Source organism: Nicotiana tomentosiformis, chromosome 6 (genome assembly GCF_000390325.3).
Source record: "Nicotiana tomentosiformis chromosome 6, ASM39032v3, whole genome shotgun sequence".
In the NCBI taxonomy this organism is placed as follows: domain Eukaryota; kingdom Viridiplantae; phylum Streptophyta; class Magnoliopsida; order Solanales; family Solanaceae; genus Nicotiana; species Nicotiana tomentosiformis.
In genome coordinates this window covers 14,968,682-14,984,352 of record NC_090817.1, presented here as the reverse complement: position 1 = coordinate 14,984,352, position 15,671 = coordinate 14,968,682, and the positions used below count along the sequence as shown (strand labels likewise).

General features: G+C 37.2%; 1 protein-coding gene across 1 annotated transcript; it reads left to right on the top strand.

Moving 5' to 3' along the window:
* The first annotated feature begins 13,263 nt into the window (after positions 1 to 13,263).
* On the top strand, positions 13,264 to 14,667 carry LOC138893600 (uncharacterized). The gene is made up of 2 exons (XM_070178243.1): positions 13,264 to 14,005; positions 14,516 to 14,667. Exons 1-2 carry the CDS (start codon positions 13,264 to 13,266, stop codon positions 14,665 to 14,667), a joined length of 894 nt encoding a protein of 297 aa, XP_070034344.1.
* Positions 14,668 to 15,671: the final 1,004 nt, after the last annotated feature.

Genomic DNA, 15,671 nt, shown 5'->3' with positions numbered 1-15,671 from the left:
TTGAGAAGTTTGACCGGGGGTTGACTTTTTGATATCGGGTCAGAATCTGATTCTAAAAATTGGAGTACCTCTGTTATGTCATTTAGGATTTGTGTGCAAAATTGAGGTCAATCGGACGTGATTTGATAGGTTCCGGAGTTGTTTGTAGAAATTAGAAATTTCAAAGTTCATTAGGCTTGAATTGGGGTGTAATTCATGGTTTTAGCGTTGTTTGAGGTGATTTGAGGATTTGACTAAGTTCGTATGATATTTTAGGATTTGTTGGTATATTTGGTTGAGGTCCCGAGGGCCTCGGGTGTGTTTCGAATGGTTAACGGATCAAAAATTGAACTAGAACAGCTGCTGCAATTTCCTTCTGTTGGAAATTGCTTCTGCCCAGAAATCGAGCCCAGATCGAGCTCAGTGTCGAGGGACATGATCGAAGCTCAGATCTAGCTCAAGGGCGAGGTCCACGATCGAAGCCATGATCGAGCACAGAGTCGAGGGCCACAATCGAAGGCACGATCGAGCTCAGGGTCGAGGGCCACGATCGAAGCCCAGATCGAGCATAGAGTCGAGGGCCACGATCGAACTCCTGATCGAGAATCAGGATCGAGGGGCAGGACCGAGGACCAGGATTGAGGACCTCGATCGAAGGCCAAGATCGAGGCAAAACCGAGGATGTCTAGGCAGAATTATAAAAATAGGGACTCTGTCCCATTTGCCATTTTTGACAAATTGGAGCTTGGGAAGAGGCGATTTTTTATATATTTTCAAGGAAAACTTGAGGTAAGTCCCTTGTGATCATTTATACTCCATAATATTGAATTATCATCGAGTAATCCGACTAGATTACATGATTTTGAGGCGTAAATCAGAGATTGAAACTTAGAAATTTGGAAATTAGATTTGTAGATTTGAGGGTCGAGTTGAGGTCGGATTTTGGTAAAATTGGTATGGGTAGACTCGTGGTTGAATGGGACTTTGGATTTTGTAACTTTGTCGGGTTCCGATACATGGGCCCCACAGGCAAACTTTGAGCCAATTTCAGTTTTTGGTCTAATTTTGAAGCTTTTCTTGTGGAATTCATTCCATTAGCGTATATTGATGGTATTATACTGATTGTGAATAGATTTGGAGAATTTGGAGGCCGAGTCCAGAGGCAAGAGAATTGCGAGGTAGAGATTTGACCGGTTTGAGGTAAGTAACGATTGTAAATCTAGTCCTGAGGGTATGAAACCCCAGATTTCGTATCATTCTATTATTTTTGAGGTGACGCACATGCTAGGTGATGGCCGTATAGGCGTGCACTGTTGGGGATTTGTGATTTGGTCCGTCCCGAAGCAACTGTAAAGTTGCATACCTTGTTGAAACCATTTGATACTTATATGTTTTAGAAAGAATTTCAGTAAATTGGGCTGAATGCCATGTTTGGGCCTTGCGCCAATGTTGTTTGGACCCTTAGGGGCTGTTTCGTATCATCCTCTCTTTGTTTTCGATTGAAAATCTATACTCAGTCATGGTTATACTTGTTTACTGCATAACTCAATTTTATGACTCTATTTGATGCATATAAATGTTTTGGGCCGAATGCCCTGTTTTACTGAAATGCCCGAGTAGCTTGATTTGTGAGGATGAGTGTGGATCGGGGCTGACCGCCTGCAGTATACTTGTGACTGAGTGAGGCCGAGGGCCTGATTGGTGAGGATGAGTGTGGATCGGGGCTGCCCGCCTGCAACATACTTTATTATTATCGCACGTGAGTTGTCCGTGCAGATTATAGCGCTTGGGCTGAAGGAGCCCCTCCGAAGTCTGTACACACCCCTAGTGAGCGCAGGTACCTATTGAGTGCGAGTGCCGAGTGCTGAGTGACTGGTAGGCAAGAGTGATTGTGAGGTATGCCCGAGTGGCAAGAGTGATTGTGAGGTATGCCCGAGTGGCAAGAGTGATTGTGAGGTATGCCCGAGTGGCAAAAGTGATTGTGAGGTATGCCCGAGTGGCTCGAGTGACTGTGAGGTCTCCCCGAGTGGCTGTTTATGATTTCATCATTTTTGCTCACATTTGCATTGAGCCTTTGTTTGAAAAACTATTGGAAAATAAAAATGATTTTTATTGGAACTGGGTTTAAACGAGATGTTTGATTCAAATCCTGATGTTTAAGAGCATGTGGTATTTTACTGAGATTTCCTGATATGAACGTTATATGCTTCATTGCTCGTCACTACTGCTCAATCTTCATTTATTGTTGTTACTTGCTGATTTGGTGTAGTCACGTTACTCCCTGCACCTTGTGTGTAGATCCAGGTGTGGCTGGACACGGTAGCGGTTATTGAGTGTTCTGGTTGTAGATTTTCTTGGAGATAGCAAGGTAGCTGTTTGGCCATCGCAACCCCTGCTCTTCTCCCTCTTATCTTCCTCTAGTAGTATTTAGCCATTTTTCCAGGCTGAGTTAGCCTTGATATTGTTAGACATATTATAGTAGATGTTCATGACTAGTGACACCCCGATGTCGGGCTTTTCTTTTTCGCACTTTTGATTTTCTTTGATTTGAACTCTTTAAATGGAGGTTTTTATGTTAAATAACCTTGAAATTATCTTTGAAATGAAAATATCGTTTTGTTTTGGAAATGAGTCGGCTTGCCTAGTTCCACGATAGGCGTCATCACGACAGGGGGTTAGTTTTGGGTCGTGACAAAAGGACTAAGCGGTCGTTGCAAATATATTCCGGTTAACAAGTGCGGAGTCGAATCCTATAGGGAATTAACCTATTAAGCACAACTACTAGACTCGCACAAATTCACGCAATCAATATTCAGAAATATTAAAATAACAAGTTGGATGTTTACTAACTAAATAACACGTAATGAAAATGGAGTACTGAATAACTAACTACGAATAGTATTGAATAAAATAATTTTTAAATTTATTAATAACAAAGAACAATTGCGGAAGTAAATTCTGGAATATAGTGAATAATCCATAAAAGACAACAGTGTCTTGATACCATCCCAGAATTGGTATCACAAGTGCATGAGCTTCTAGAATTAATACAAATAAAGGTCTGAATAAAATAAAGCTGTCTGAAAATAAGCACACAACTAAAGTAAAATAGACAGAGACTTCAGAACTGCTGATGCCATGCAGTTATACCTCAAGTCTCCTCTGGTAGCTGAAATCCGAGCAAGTCTATGGTACGTCGCTAGGACCAACTCCGAAATCTGCACAAGAAGTGCAGAGTGTAGTATCAGTACGACCGACCCCATGTACTGGTAAGTGCTGAGCCTAACCTCGATGAAGTAGTAACGAAGCTAAGGCGGGTCACTTACATTACCTGTACGCAATATTAGTAACAACAACAATAATAAAAATAAATCAGGTAATTCATTTATAATAATTGAAGCCAATTATCATTTCCATCAATTCTGTTGCAGCGTGCAACCTGCTCTAATAATATATTCACATTCAATTCTGTTGCAGTGTGTAACCCGCTCTCACAATATATTCAGATTCGGTTCTGTTGCGGCGTGCAACCCGCTCCTCCATTATATTCATTTTAATCAAGTCTGTTGCGGCGTGTAACCCGATCCACCAATATATATATGTATGTCGACTTTTAAATAAGTATGTTGCGACGTGCAACCCGATCCTCCAATATGGACTTTTAATAAGTCTGTTGCGGCGTGCAACCCGATCCTCCAATATATTCATTTCAATCAATTCTGTTGCGGCGTGCAACCCGCTCCTCCAGTATATTCAATTACCAATTCTTATAGAAGGAATTTTACCAATAAATGCAACAATTAATATGAAATTATAAGATAACAAGCATACAATAATTATGATTTAATCATGAAACAGACAATGTCAAATAATAAATTATTATAGAAATCAGGGAGAAAATAAGCAGTTTAATATTTAATATGCTAAATGTCAAATAACAATTAAGGCACATAATTCAAATAGCATGAAACAATTAATGCAGGAATTAAAAAATTAATATTTGACAAAGAATATGAGAGAAATAATTATTATAATAATTAATTCATGATTTAAAATAATTTATGATTTTTCAAGTAAGCAGGCAAATAATTAATTTGACGATGTATAGACACTCGTCACCTTCGCCTATACGCCGTTCACATGCAATTCACATAACAAATAATTTAAGGGTTCTATTTCCTCAAGTCAAGGTTAACCACGACACTTACCTCGTTTTGCGAATTCCAATCAATTATTCAACCACAACTTTTCCTTTTAAACTTGTCTCCGAAAGCTTCAAATTTATTTACAAACAAATCAATATATTCAATGCTAATCATAGGAATTAATTCCATATGAATTTACAAATTTTCCGGATAAAAATTAGAAATTCATTTAAATATTCGATAGTGGGACCCATGTCTCAAATCTCGAAAAAACTTATGAAATCCGAATACTCATTCCGAGACGAGTCCAACCATACAAAATTATCAAATTTCGATATCAAATGGACCTTCAAATCTTAAATTTTCGTTTTTGGAAGATTTTATAAAAATCTGATTTTTCTTCCATAAATTCACGGTTTCATGATATAAATGAGTATGAAATCATGAAATATAATCAATATAGGATAAGGAACACTTACCCCAATGTTTTCCCCTAAAAATCACCCAAAAATCTCCTTACCCGAGCTCAAAAATTAGAAATGGTTGAAAATGGGTCGAAACCCCATTTTCAAAACTTAAGTTCTATTTTTCAGATTTTTATTCATCGCGATCACGGAAATTCGTTCGCGATCGCGTAGAACAACTTTGCCCAGATTCATTTTACTCTTCGCGATTGCGGGAATGGCTTCGCGATCGCGAAGCACATTTTTGCATAGGTTGCCACTTTGCTCTACGCGAACGCGAAGCATAACCCTGTAGTCCTACGCGATCGCGGACCGTTTCATGCAAAGGCGAAGATCAAATTTGAGTACCCCAGCTTCTGCCTTATTTCCTCTTCGCGAACGCGAGGACTCGATCGCGAAGCTTTGCACTTCGACCCTTTGCGAATGCGTGCCCTCGGTCGCGAACATGAAGCACAATTGTGCCAGTCCAACTTTCCTCTTCACAATCGCAGGAATGGCTTCGGAATCGTGAAGCACAAAACACCAGATGACAGTAGAAGCTAAAAACCAGATTTTCTAAGTTCAAAATCATCCCGTAACCTATCCGAAACTCACCCGAGCCCTTGGGGCTCCAAACCAAACATGCACACAAGTTCTAAAACATCATACGAACTTGTTCGCGCGATCAAATTGCCAAAATAACACCTAGAACTATGAATCGGACACCAAATCAAATGAAATTTTCAAGAAAACTTTAAAACTTATATTTTTACAACCGGACGTCCGAATCACGTCAAATCAACTCTGATTTTTACCAAATTCGGCAGACAAGTCATAAATATTATAGTGGACCTATACCAGGCTCCGAAACTAAAATACGGACCTGAGGTCAATAAATCCAAAATCGATAATTTCTTAGAAATCATTAAGCTTCCAAGCTTTTAATTTTTTATCAAAATTTCATATATCGGGCTAGGGCCTCGGAATTCGATTTCGCGCATACGCCCTACTCCCAAATCACGATACGGACCTACCGGAATTGTCAAAATACTGATCCGGGTCCGTTTGCTCAAAATGTTGACCAAAGTCAACTTAGTTGAGTTTTAAAGCTCTATTTCCCGTTTTAATCCATTTTTCACATGAAAACTTTCCGAAAAATTTTACGGACTGTGCACGCAAGTCGAGGAATAATAAATAGTATTTTTCGAGGTTTAGAACACAGAATTACTTATTAAATTTAAAGATGCCATTTTGGGTCATCACATGAGTGATGTTGTTCAATAACTACCTAAATATACACTCGCTTCCGAGTAATACACACTAAATAGGCACAATCAATTGAGAGCTCTTCAACCAACCGCAATAATAACGTAGTTGAACAAATAGAGAAAATACTACGGCAAATCTATATTAACGTAACAGGAAAATCATCCTCCAATAGGTTCCATCAAAACCCTAGATTAGGAGTTTAGCTACTCATACTCATAGTAACAATATCCCGAGTATTTTGCATAAATAAATTATAAAGTAAAGATGAAGGAATGTAGAAATCGATAATTCTATCTCCCAACTGGTGTTCCACGAGCTATTCTTTCCTCTGGTCGCAAACATTCTTTCAAAAGTGGTGTTTTATGTCTATTTATATGTGTAGGAAAAGACCTAAACGGCATAGGTCAAGTCCTAGTCAAACTAGGAGACGAAATAAGCCTTCAAAATCTGGAGTAAGCGTGCCTCAGACCATGCCTCGTGAGGCTCCACGCGAGATGAACCTCGCCTAACACTGTGCGGCGCCAGCTCCCACGCGAGCTCGAGCTCGCTTCATCCTTCGCGACGCCTGCTTCTACGCGAGCTCAGAGGCTCGCGTCGCCAACTTCCATGCGAGATCAAAGGGTCGCCTTGCGAGCTTCTTCATCTTTTCACTGCTTAATGTATTCTTTCTTCTTTCTACAGTTTTCTAGCACACTTTATTCTTTAAATCTTTCTTTTGCTCTAATTTCATCTCCAATTCACCTACACATAAAATAGACTCCATTACGCGCAAATAAAATGTAGTTTAACATTAAAGCACATAAAATATAAGGTACTTAATGTACTAAAATATGAAATAATAGCACACATCAGTCATGTATTGAGAATTTAAAATCACAAAATATGAACTGTGGAAAGATATAAAGAGTTAGTAGCAATCTAGTTGCAAAATCGCCATAGCTGAGCGTTAATAGAGGAATCAGCAAGTCAATTTCCCAATTTCTCCGTTGCAAGAAAATTGAAGTCAACAATATATAACACTCAAAAAGAACAGAAAAAGAAAATACCACCCAAAAAAAACCAATAGAAAACACTGGAAAAAAGGAAAGAGGTAGAAGAAGCATTCACCAGAGAGATAGAGAAATAAAGAACTAGTAGAGAGAAGGTGAAGAAGAAAAAAAGGCAGCTATATAACAAGTGAGCGTGCACTTTAATAATTTGGACATGTGCGCTTCACCCATGTCATGCTAGAGCTCCTTTAATCCAAAGCCAAATTTGAGACGATTTGCTAATGTTAAGGGCATATGGAGGAAAAACAAATAGTTCTAACCTACATGAGCAAATTTGAACCAAAAGTCAAATTGAGGGAAAAATAGCTCAATTTACATGAGCAAATTTGGACCATTTTTTCTTTTTATTGTATAAGTTTTAATGTAGTCTTCCTACGTTCTTGCAAATTTTTGTATAATGTCGAGTTAAAAAGCTATTTTTTCAGACAAATTTAAAAGATACGGCAGAGTCGGCGTCGACTATGCATGTCACTAGAAGCATATGAAGTGTATACCATGAAAGCTGTGATGGTTTTGAAAGAATATTATAAAAAATAAAAAATTCAAGCGAAAAATGCAAGATTTTTTTTTTTTTTGGTTTCTTACCCAGCATCATGTACCCTCATTGGAGCCCGACTATATCCGGATTCGCGCCGGGTAGGACCCTATTCGGGGGTAACGCTCCCTACCAAGGATTTTTTCATACTTATGGCTCAAACTTGAGACCTATGGTTAAGGGAGGAGCAACCCCATGCACTGCACCACATCTTTTCGTGGTAAGGCAAGAAAACATTGACTATACTTGCAAATAAAGCAAGCCAACAATGAAATCTCATAAAACCTATCAAAGAGTGGTCCTAGTTTGGCTTTGGTTCTTAGTGGAGTTTCTAGATTTTTGTTTTAATTTTTTGGATCCTCTCGACAAAGTCGAAGCCATATCAATCCGTTTAAATGACAACGAATGATTGAAGTAAAATAATCATTCTCATCAATAAATCGTAAAACAACGAACAAGAGCCAATTTTGGATTTTGTTTGGGTGGCGATTTAGATTTTCAGATTTTTTTAATTGGTGGTTTGATATGATATCCGATAGATTTGGTAGTGGTTTAGATAATAGTAATTTGATTTCAATTACTTTGGTATCTGAAGGCTTTGATGATGATTTTCCCTGGTTTGATTTCAGTTTTGATGGAGGTTGTGTTATGGCAATCTATGATGAAGGTATTGTGACAAAGTTGTTGGAGAAGGAGGAAGGAAAAAAAAAAGGAAAAAAGAAAGAAAAGGAAAATATAAACAGATAAAATGAAAATAGTAAATAATATAAATAGAAATGACATGGCACAACTTGATTGGTGCGTGTAATCCACTGATTTCTTTGAAATTGGTGGCGGTATCAGAATGTTGTATTTATTTCACTTTAAACAAATTTAGGGAGTCATATAACTCACGTAAAATTTGAGGATGCAACTGTAAAGTAAGATAACCCAAAAAGATAATTATGTATTATTCCATTAAATCTGTCTACAACTAATAAATAGTACGGACGAATTTTCTAAGTTTCTTTTTTCTTCTCTTCTTACTTTTCAGGCGTCGGTATTTGACTTTGACTTTTTCATGTCAAAAGGTGACACGCACTACCGTGTATCCTGCTAATATTGGCCGTACTACTTGAGAATAATATTTAAAAAATTGAAAGTCAAGATAATAATCATGTTATTTTTCATATAAAACTTCACTTCCCCTCCAAGTTTCCAGAAAAAAGCCTTGGTTTTTCCACTTTCAAATGTCACCGACGCCATTGAATTTCAATTCCCCACCACCATTTTCTCAACTGTTGTTCTAGACAATTCACATTCAGATTTTTTAATCAGCTCAATATCTGTCACAAATTATGCATATTTGTGTAAAAACTATTGAATTTAACAAATATTATATTTTAAAAAAGATATTCTGGTGCACAAAGTATTCCTCATTCACGCATGATCGAGAGAAGAGTCATACCCTAAGGGCGTGATATAGATAACCTACCCTAATACAAGTTTAGTGATAACTTTCACGGCTCGAACACGTGACCTATAAATCATGTGACCTGCCCTAATGCAACTTTACTGTTACTCTAAGGCTTCTTTTCGAAATATTATATTTTGAGTGCTATAATTTTAAAAGTACAATATGTACAAAAATAAAAGTTTTTAATGTTGATCCATTAAGGTTAGTTAAATCTTGAATTTGCCTATGGTACTACCTAAACCAACCTCCACACCAACTTCCTCTAAGTCAAAAGAAAATGATGATTTAAAAGAATGTTAATTTAATTAATTATATGTTAAGGAATGGCATATAGTCTGAATATATGTATAGTAAAAAAATGATATAATTCTTATTGAATTTCAAACACCGTGTAAGTAGACAGTTTCTGTTCTCACGAAAAAACTAATGTCTAAATTTTAATAAAGAAAATGCTAAAAACATCAAGTCGTTGACACGAAGAGTAATTGTGTGTGAATTTATTGATTATTTTCCAACAAAAGTGGCATAGACCAACTATGCCCATTTATAAAATCTACCAAATGCTTCCATATTGTGTCTTTTAAATCACTTTTTACACAAAGATTCATAAATCAACATCCCTCAACAATATAAAATCCACAAAGTATTATAACCACCTTGTTTTTCTGTCACTTTTTACACAACATTATATTCTCAACTCAACAATGGTGAATATATTTCATTTTATCTTCTTTCTTCTCCTTGTTACCTCTTCAAGACTCCAGGCAATCCGGCAGCCGGCACAAGTTTCCGGTACGCCGTCGGCAAGAAAAGTACAAGTTTTTCTACCTTTGGCTAATGCTCCGGCTGCTCAAGATTTTTGGTCTTCCAAGAGGAGAACTCCTACTGGATCAAATCCTTTGCATAACAAGAAAAGATAGACGATAGTGTCCGGACTAGCTTGCACGCATCTTGAATTTTTCACCGGATATATGTTATTTTCTACCGGGAGAAGTATCGAATAATCTGTTTATCCAGATAAGAAGGAATTACCTAGCAGTTTTTAATTATGACAAAGGCTACCTTATACTTGTAGAGTTGTTTGTTTGAAAGGTTTTTCTGAATTCAAGGTATAGAAATGTAAGTTTCATTCTTTAATTAATTAGTATGTTTGTTAATTTGGAATATGGCTATTGGTGATTCACAAAAAAAAAAAAAAAAAAAATCAATCACCAACCGCAATTTTGTACAAAAGCTAGCTAGCTAGCTTAATCGCAGATTTATATTTTCTTGTATATTCATAGTCTGTTTCACTTATTAGTGTAATTTACTGTCAGTTTTGCTCTATATATAATGATCAGTTATCTAAAGGTATGTAAACTTTGCAAAGAATAGTGGTACTCTATGTGATATATTTCAGCAGTATAGTGCAGAAAATTTTGATTTGATAATTATATATATTTCTCTATGATGACATATGTTTCTTGCAATTATCGCAATTTAATTACTTCAAAATAAATATGTAGTAGTTCTATGCCAAACTTGCTTGATAATGGACATTTTGGCAAGAAACCAAAAACAAAATGAATATTTTGGTTTTGAAAGAGTTAAGACAAGCATTTACTCGTCTCTCTCTCAGTACATTTGCATTATAAGACTTTGGAATTTAATTTATAGAAGTTCTTTGGTACTTAATTCTAAAAATACAATAAGTTGCTGCTTCATTTTAGATCAAGATGGTACCTAAAATGACAAAGAAAACTTACAAAATGATAAGTACACTTTTTAAATTTTAATCCCACTTTTACTTGAGGAAAAAATAGAAGAGCACTTACCAAAATTGATCAAAATTTATTTTCTGTTGTCTATTGTATCAAAATTGTTATTGAAGTGATAGACGAATTTTAAAAAGAAAAGTTGAAGTGCAAAAGAAAGGCATTCGCATTCAAATATTTCTCTCCGGATTTAGGTTTTATGGGTTCAAACTTTTAAGACTTTTAGCATTGAACTCATTGTATTTTTAAAGTTAAGGGTCCAGACCTACCATTTGTTGTAATTTTAATGAATTTTTACACATAAATTTACGCTCCAAAGTAGTGGGTTCAGATGAATCCAGCGGTCAAACTCTACATCCTCCAGAGTCATATTAAATAGCCGTAATTATATCATACAACCACCAAGCAATTAATAAGACTTTCTGGCATTTTCATACAAAAGAATGAACAATAGCTGGTACATTCTATTCTTCTCACTTCAATGCTGTTTCTTTTTCTGGAATAACTCTTTATTGCTTGCAGCTTCTATATAATCATGTATATGCACCAGGTTGTAGTACTTTGTTCAGTTGGTGGCCCATCCCTTCCTGTCTAGCAGCCCATTATCCAACAACCACGGCCGAAATGCAGAAGAATTAACCTAAATAGCGATTCACTCAACCGCTTAAACCTAAAATAGCAGATAATGTATAGTATATAAATAATCTATGTATAATATATGGACAACTATGTGTAATCAGTGTATAATCTATATACATCGGTTAGGAAATTTAAATAATGAATATAACTATTTGTATAATTCATGTATGCATGGGGGAGGGGGGAGGGGTTATAAGAGTCCGAAACCAAAATGTGATTCTTTTGGACTCAAAGAATCAAAATGTATGGAAAAAAAATATAGTGACCAAAATATATATAACGCCCTTTTAAAAGGCACTATATATATAACGCCTTCCTTACCGCGCTATACATATTATGTGGGCCCACCAATAATTCTTCTAGGCTTAACTGACATAACAATAATTCAACTGGGTATAACGCCCTTATTTAAAGCGCTATACCTAAAAATATTGTACCCCCAGATTAGTTTTTGCCTTATTTAAAGAGGTTAAGGATTTTCTAAAAATCCATTCACAAATATTCTCAAGTATTCTGAAATATTTCTTCGTTAAGTTGTTTTGCATTTTGTCATAATGTGTGACTAGTGAAGAATAAGAGTTTCATTATATTGGGGGGTAAGGGGGGTAAGGTTGTGGTGGCGAATAACTCAGTAACCTATAGTTTATCTCCATAGTGTCATGTTAAGTTGCCACTTACAATGGAGTACGATACATTGATATCGTTGTTATGTAAAAAAATGAGTGTGAGCAAACGTTTGGTGAACCTTAATGTAACCGGAAGATATCTGTATTCTCTCACTCCGCAAATGGTTGCTTGTTATGCTGAGTTTAACATCGAGGATGATGAAACTCTGAGAGATTTTTTGAGGACTCCGGATGAATACCGAGAATTTTTTGTGATAAAAATATTGGAAATGTACGTCAAGGTTGAAGACGTTCGCAATAATGAGGTTGCGCAAAGCAGGGATATCCCTCAGTCATCGGGTGGTTATTTTGGAGCAATTTTAGCCGAACAGGTTCCGGCTGAAAGAATTTGGCCTGATCTAAACTTATCTCCACGGGCGAATGAGGAGCAAGAAAATAATTTCTCTCCTAATTTACATAATCCACAAGACGAGTAGTAAACTTCAATTTTCTTTTGTGTTACGATGTTTATATTTGCTATTTTGAATTTGTATTAACACTCATATATTCCACAAGGGGTACCGGCCAGATATGAATTTTACAAGTTATAAACCAACGCCTAGTTGGAATATGCCTAATTCTGGTGTATTGGATTATGGTGGTCCATCCGGGAGTCATTACTAATAGGATGATGTCCATCATGGGATGTCAACACATTACGATTTATAAGTGAAGTGATATAGCTACATGTAAAGTATTTATCAATTTGAGTAACTCATTATTTTGTTGGTTGTGCAGTGAAAACGAGCATCTTTGAGGTCTTGTCCTTACTCAATTGCCCAAAGACGACATATTTAATCGGGATCTGGTAGATGCACAGAGTCAGGAAGAGAATAGTGATTATGACAACAATGCCGATGAGTCTGGAGATGACACACCCTTCCCTGATGAGGGTGATGATGAGGAGGAAGAGAATGCTGGACCTAGTTTGACGAGGGAGCATGCTCCCCCCGTTAGACCAAGAGTGTACGAGTCCCACGTGCCGTTCATTCAAGGGAGATTCCCTACCTTGATCATTTGCCAAGTATGCTGGATGTGCATGGCCTCACAAGGGATATTGACGAAACTCGGACAGTAATGTGGGATGAATCTAGAGCAACGGTGTTGTCAAAGGGCATGTTTTTTTCCGATAAAGCGCGTCTAACCAGGGCGGTGCTAATATACAGCGTAAAAGAATGTCGTGAGATCACGGTACGCGAGTCATCTCCAGATGTATACAAGGTAGTATGTCGTAGATGGTTTACGAGTTGTAATTGGATGCTGCGTGCGACGAAGAAGAAAACAAATATGTAGGTTGTGGGTAAATACATTGGCACCCACAATTGTGAAATGGACACATTCAGTGGGAATCATTTTAACTTAAATGTTGACGTGATTTCTCTTGTCTTGATTCCACACATTGAAGCGTACATAAGATACAAGATCAAAGAGTGTATAACATTCGTCCACCAGGAATATAGGTGCACCATTACCAAAAGAAAGGCATTTCTCGGGCGCAAACGTGCGTTTGAAATTGTTTATGGTAACTGGGATAAGTCCTTTGCATCTCTACCCAGGTGCATGGCTGCATTGCAATACTTTTACCCAGGGACTTTTGTTGAATGGAAGCTTGAGCGGAGTCCGGAAATACCAGAACATATATTCAAATATGTGTTTTGGGCATTTAAACCAGCAATTGATAGTTTTCTGCATTGCCGGCTGGTAATATCCATAGACGACACTCATGTCTATGAAAAGTATGATATTAAGTCGTTGATCGTCGTTGTAGTAGATACTAATGGAAGTATATTTCCCTTAGCTTTTGCTATTTGTGTCAATGAAAGACAAGAGACGTCGACACTATTTTTGAACCACTTGAAAGAGCACGTTATCAAACAACGTTCAGGAATTTGTCTAATATCTGATCGGCATGGTAGTATTTTAAGTTCTGTACAGAATTTACGTGCATGGCAGGAACCATATGCCTACCACCATTACTGTGTGAGGCACCTGAAGGCCAATTTACAAAAGGCATATCCCAACATGGATTTGCATGATTTAATGTGGATGGCTGCAATAGATCACCAAGAATGTAAATTCAGGAGGCGCATGAAATCTATCAGGCAGGAAGACGAGGGAGCATGTCGTTGGTTGATGTGACATGAGCTTGACAAGTAGACTTTGCATGTGGATGGTGGCAGAAGATGGAGAATTTTGACTACAAATGTGTCAAAATCTTTCAACGGGTTATTGAAGTCTGCACGTGGATTGCATGTCACTGCCATGGTGCGGATGTCATTCAAGCAGTTGTCAGAGAGGTTTGTTGAAAGGGCTAGAGGTGCATCGTCATTGATAAAAAAGGGTGTTGAATTTATGCCAATACCAATGAAAAGATTTGAGAAATACAGGCGACGAGCACATTTGCATTCATATTTATAGTATTGCACGAGCGAAATAATTTTGAAGTTCGCACCGCTATCCATCAAAATCGGGGGGAATAATACATACACCATAAATAAAGCTAGAAGGTTATACTCTTGTGGGAAATGGTCCATCTACCACATGTCGTGCTCATATGCCATCAAGTGCTTTCAACGTACAGGTTTAGGAGCAACCAACTATGTTGATAAAGAATATAGTGTTGCTGCATACTTAAACACCTATAGTGGGCAGTTGCAGCTAGTGGGTGCTGAGCATTATTGGCCGCCAGAACCATTTAAAATGGTGTGTAACAAGGACTATGTACGTCAATGACAAGTAGAAATAAGAACGCGTATACAGAACTAAATGGATGTTGGTGATACCGTTTATGCACGCAAATGTGGCATATGCTCGCAAACAGGACACGACCGTCGTAAATGTCTTTTAGCTGGTTTAGGTGGCAGTGGTAATCCAGCTCCTGGTGGAAGTTCATATAATGTGCCCAACTATCAAGGATACACGTAGTATTTTGTTTCTGTAATGTGGTTATAATAAGTGTATGTACTTGTTTATCTTGCAGTATGTATGAAATATAATTATGTTTCCATTGCTGTTAAATCTTATTGATATTTAACATTAATACTTCAGTACAATAATCTAACATAAACCCATTTTAAAAAAAGTAATTGTCTTGTCGACCTGAAAAGTTGCTCGCCTGCAAACGCTATCTTCTAGAAAAGCTGTATTGTACCCAAAAGAATCTTTAACACGCGAAGCATAGCGCCGTGAAATACTACATTATGTGTGTTGTGTTGTCGACCTGAAAAGCTGCTCGCCTGCAAAAGCTAACTTCTGAAAAAGTTGTATTGTACCCGAAAGAATCTTTAACACGCGAAGCATAGCGCGGTGAAATAATACGTTATGTGAAATGTCTTGTCGACTTAAAAAGTTGCTCGCTTGCAAATTCTATTTTATGGAAAAATTGTTTTGTACCCGAAAGAATCTTTAACACGCGAAGCATAGCGCGGTGAAATACTACGTTATGTGTGTTGTCTTGCCTATAAATAACTAGCGCATTTTAGTTATTATCTGCGCTTAACCAAAACAAATAGCAAAACTTTCCATAAATTTTTTATTTTTCTTGCATTAACAAATGTCTGGACGCAATGACCAACCAAGGTGCTATTGTGGCAAACGTGCAATTTTGAAGGCATGTTGGTGAGATGGTAATGTTGGGCGCAAATACTGAATATGTCAACAATTATTTGGACGCAATAACGACAATCAATGTATGTTTGAGGAATGGTATGATGAACCCATTAATCAGGAATACTACA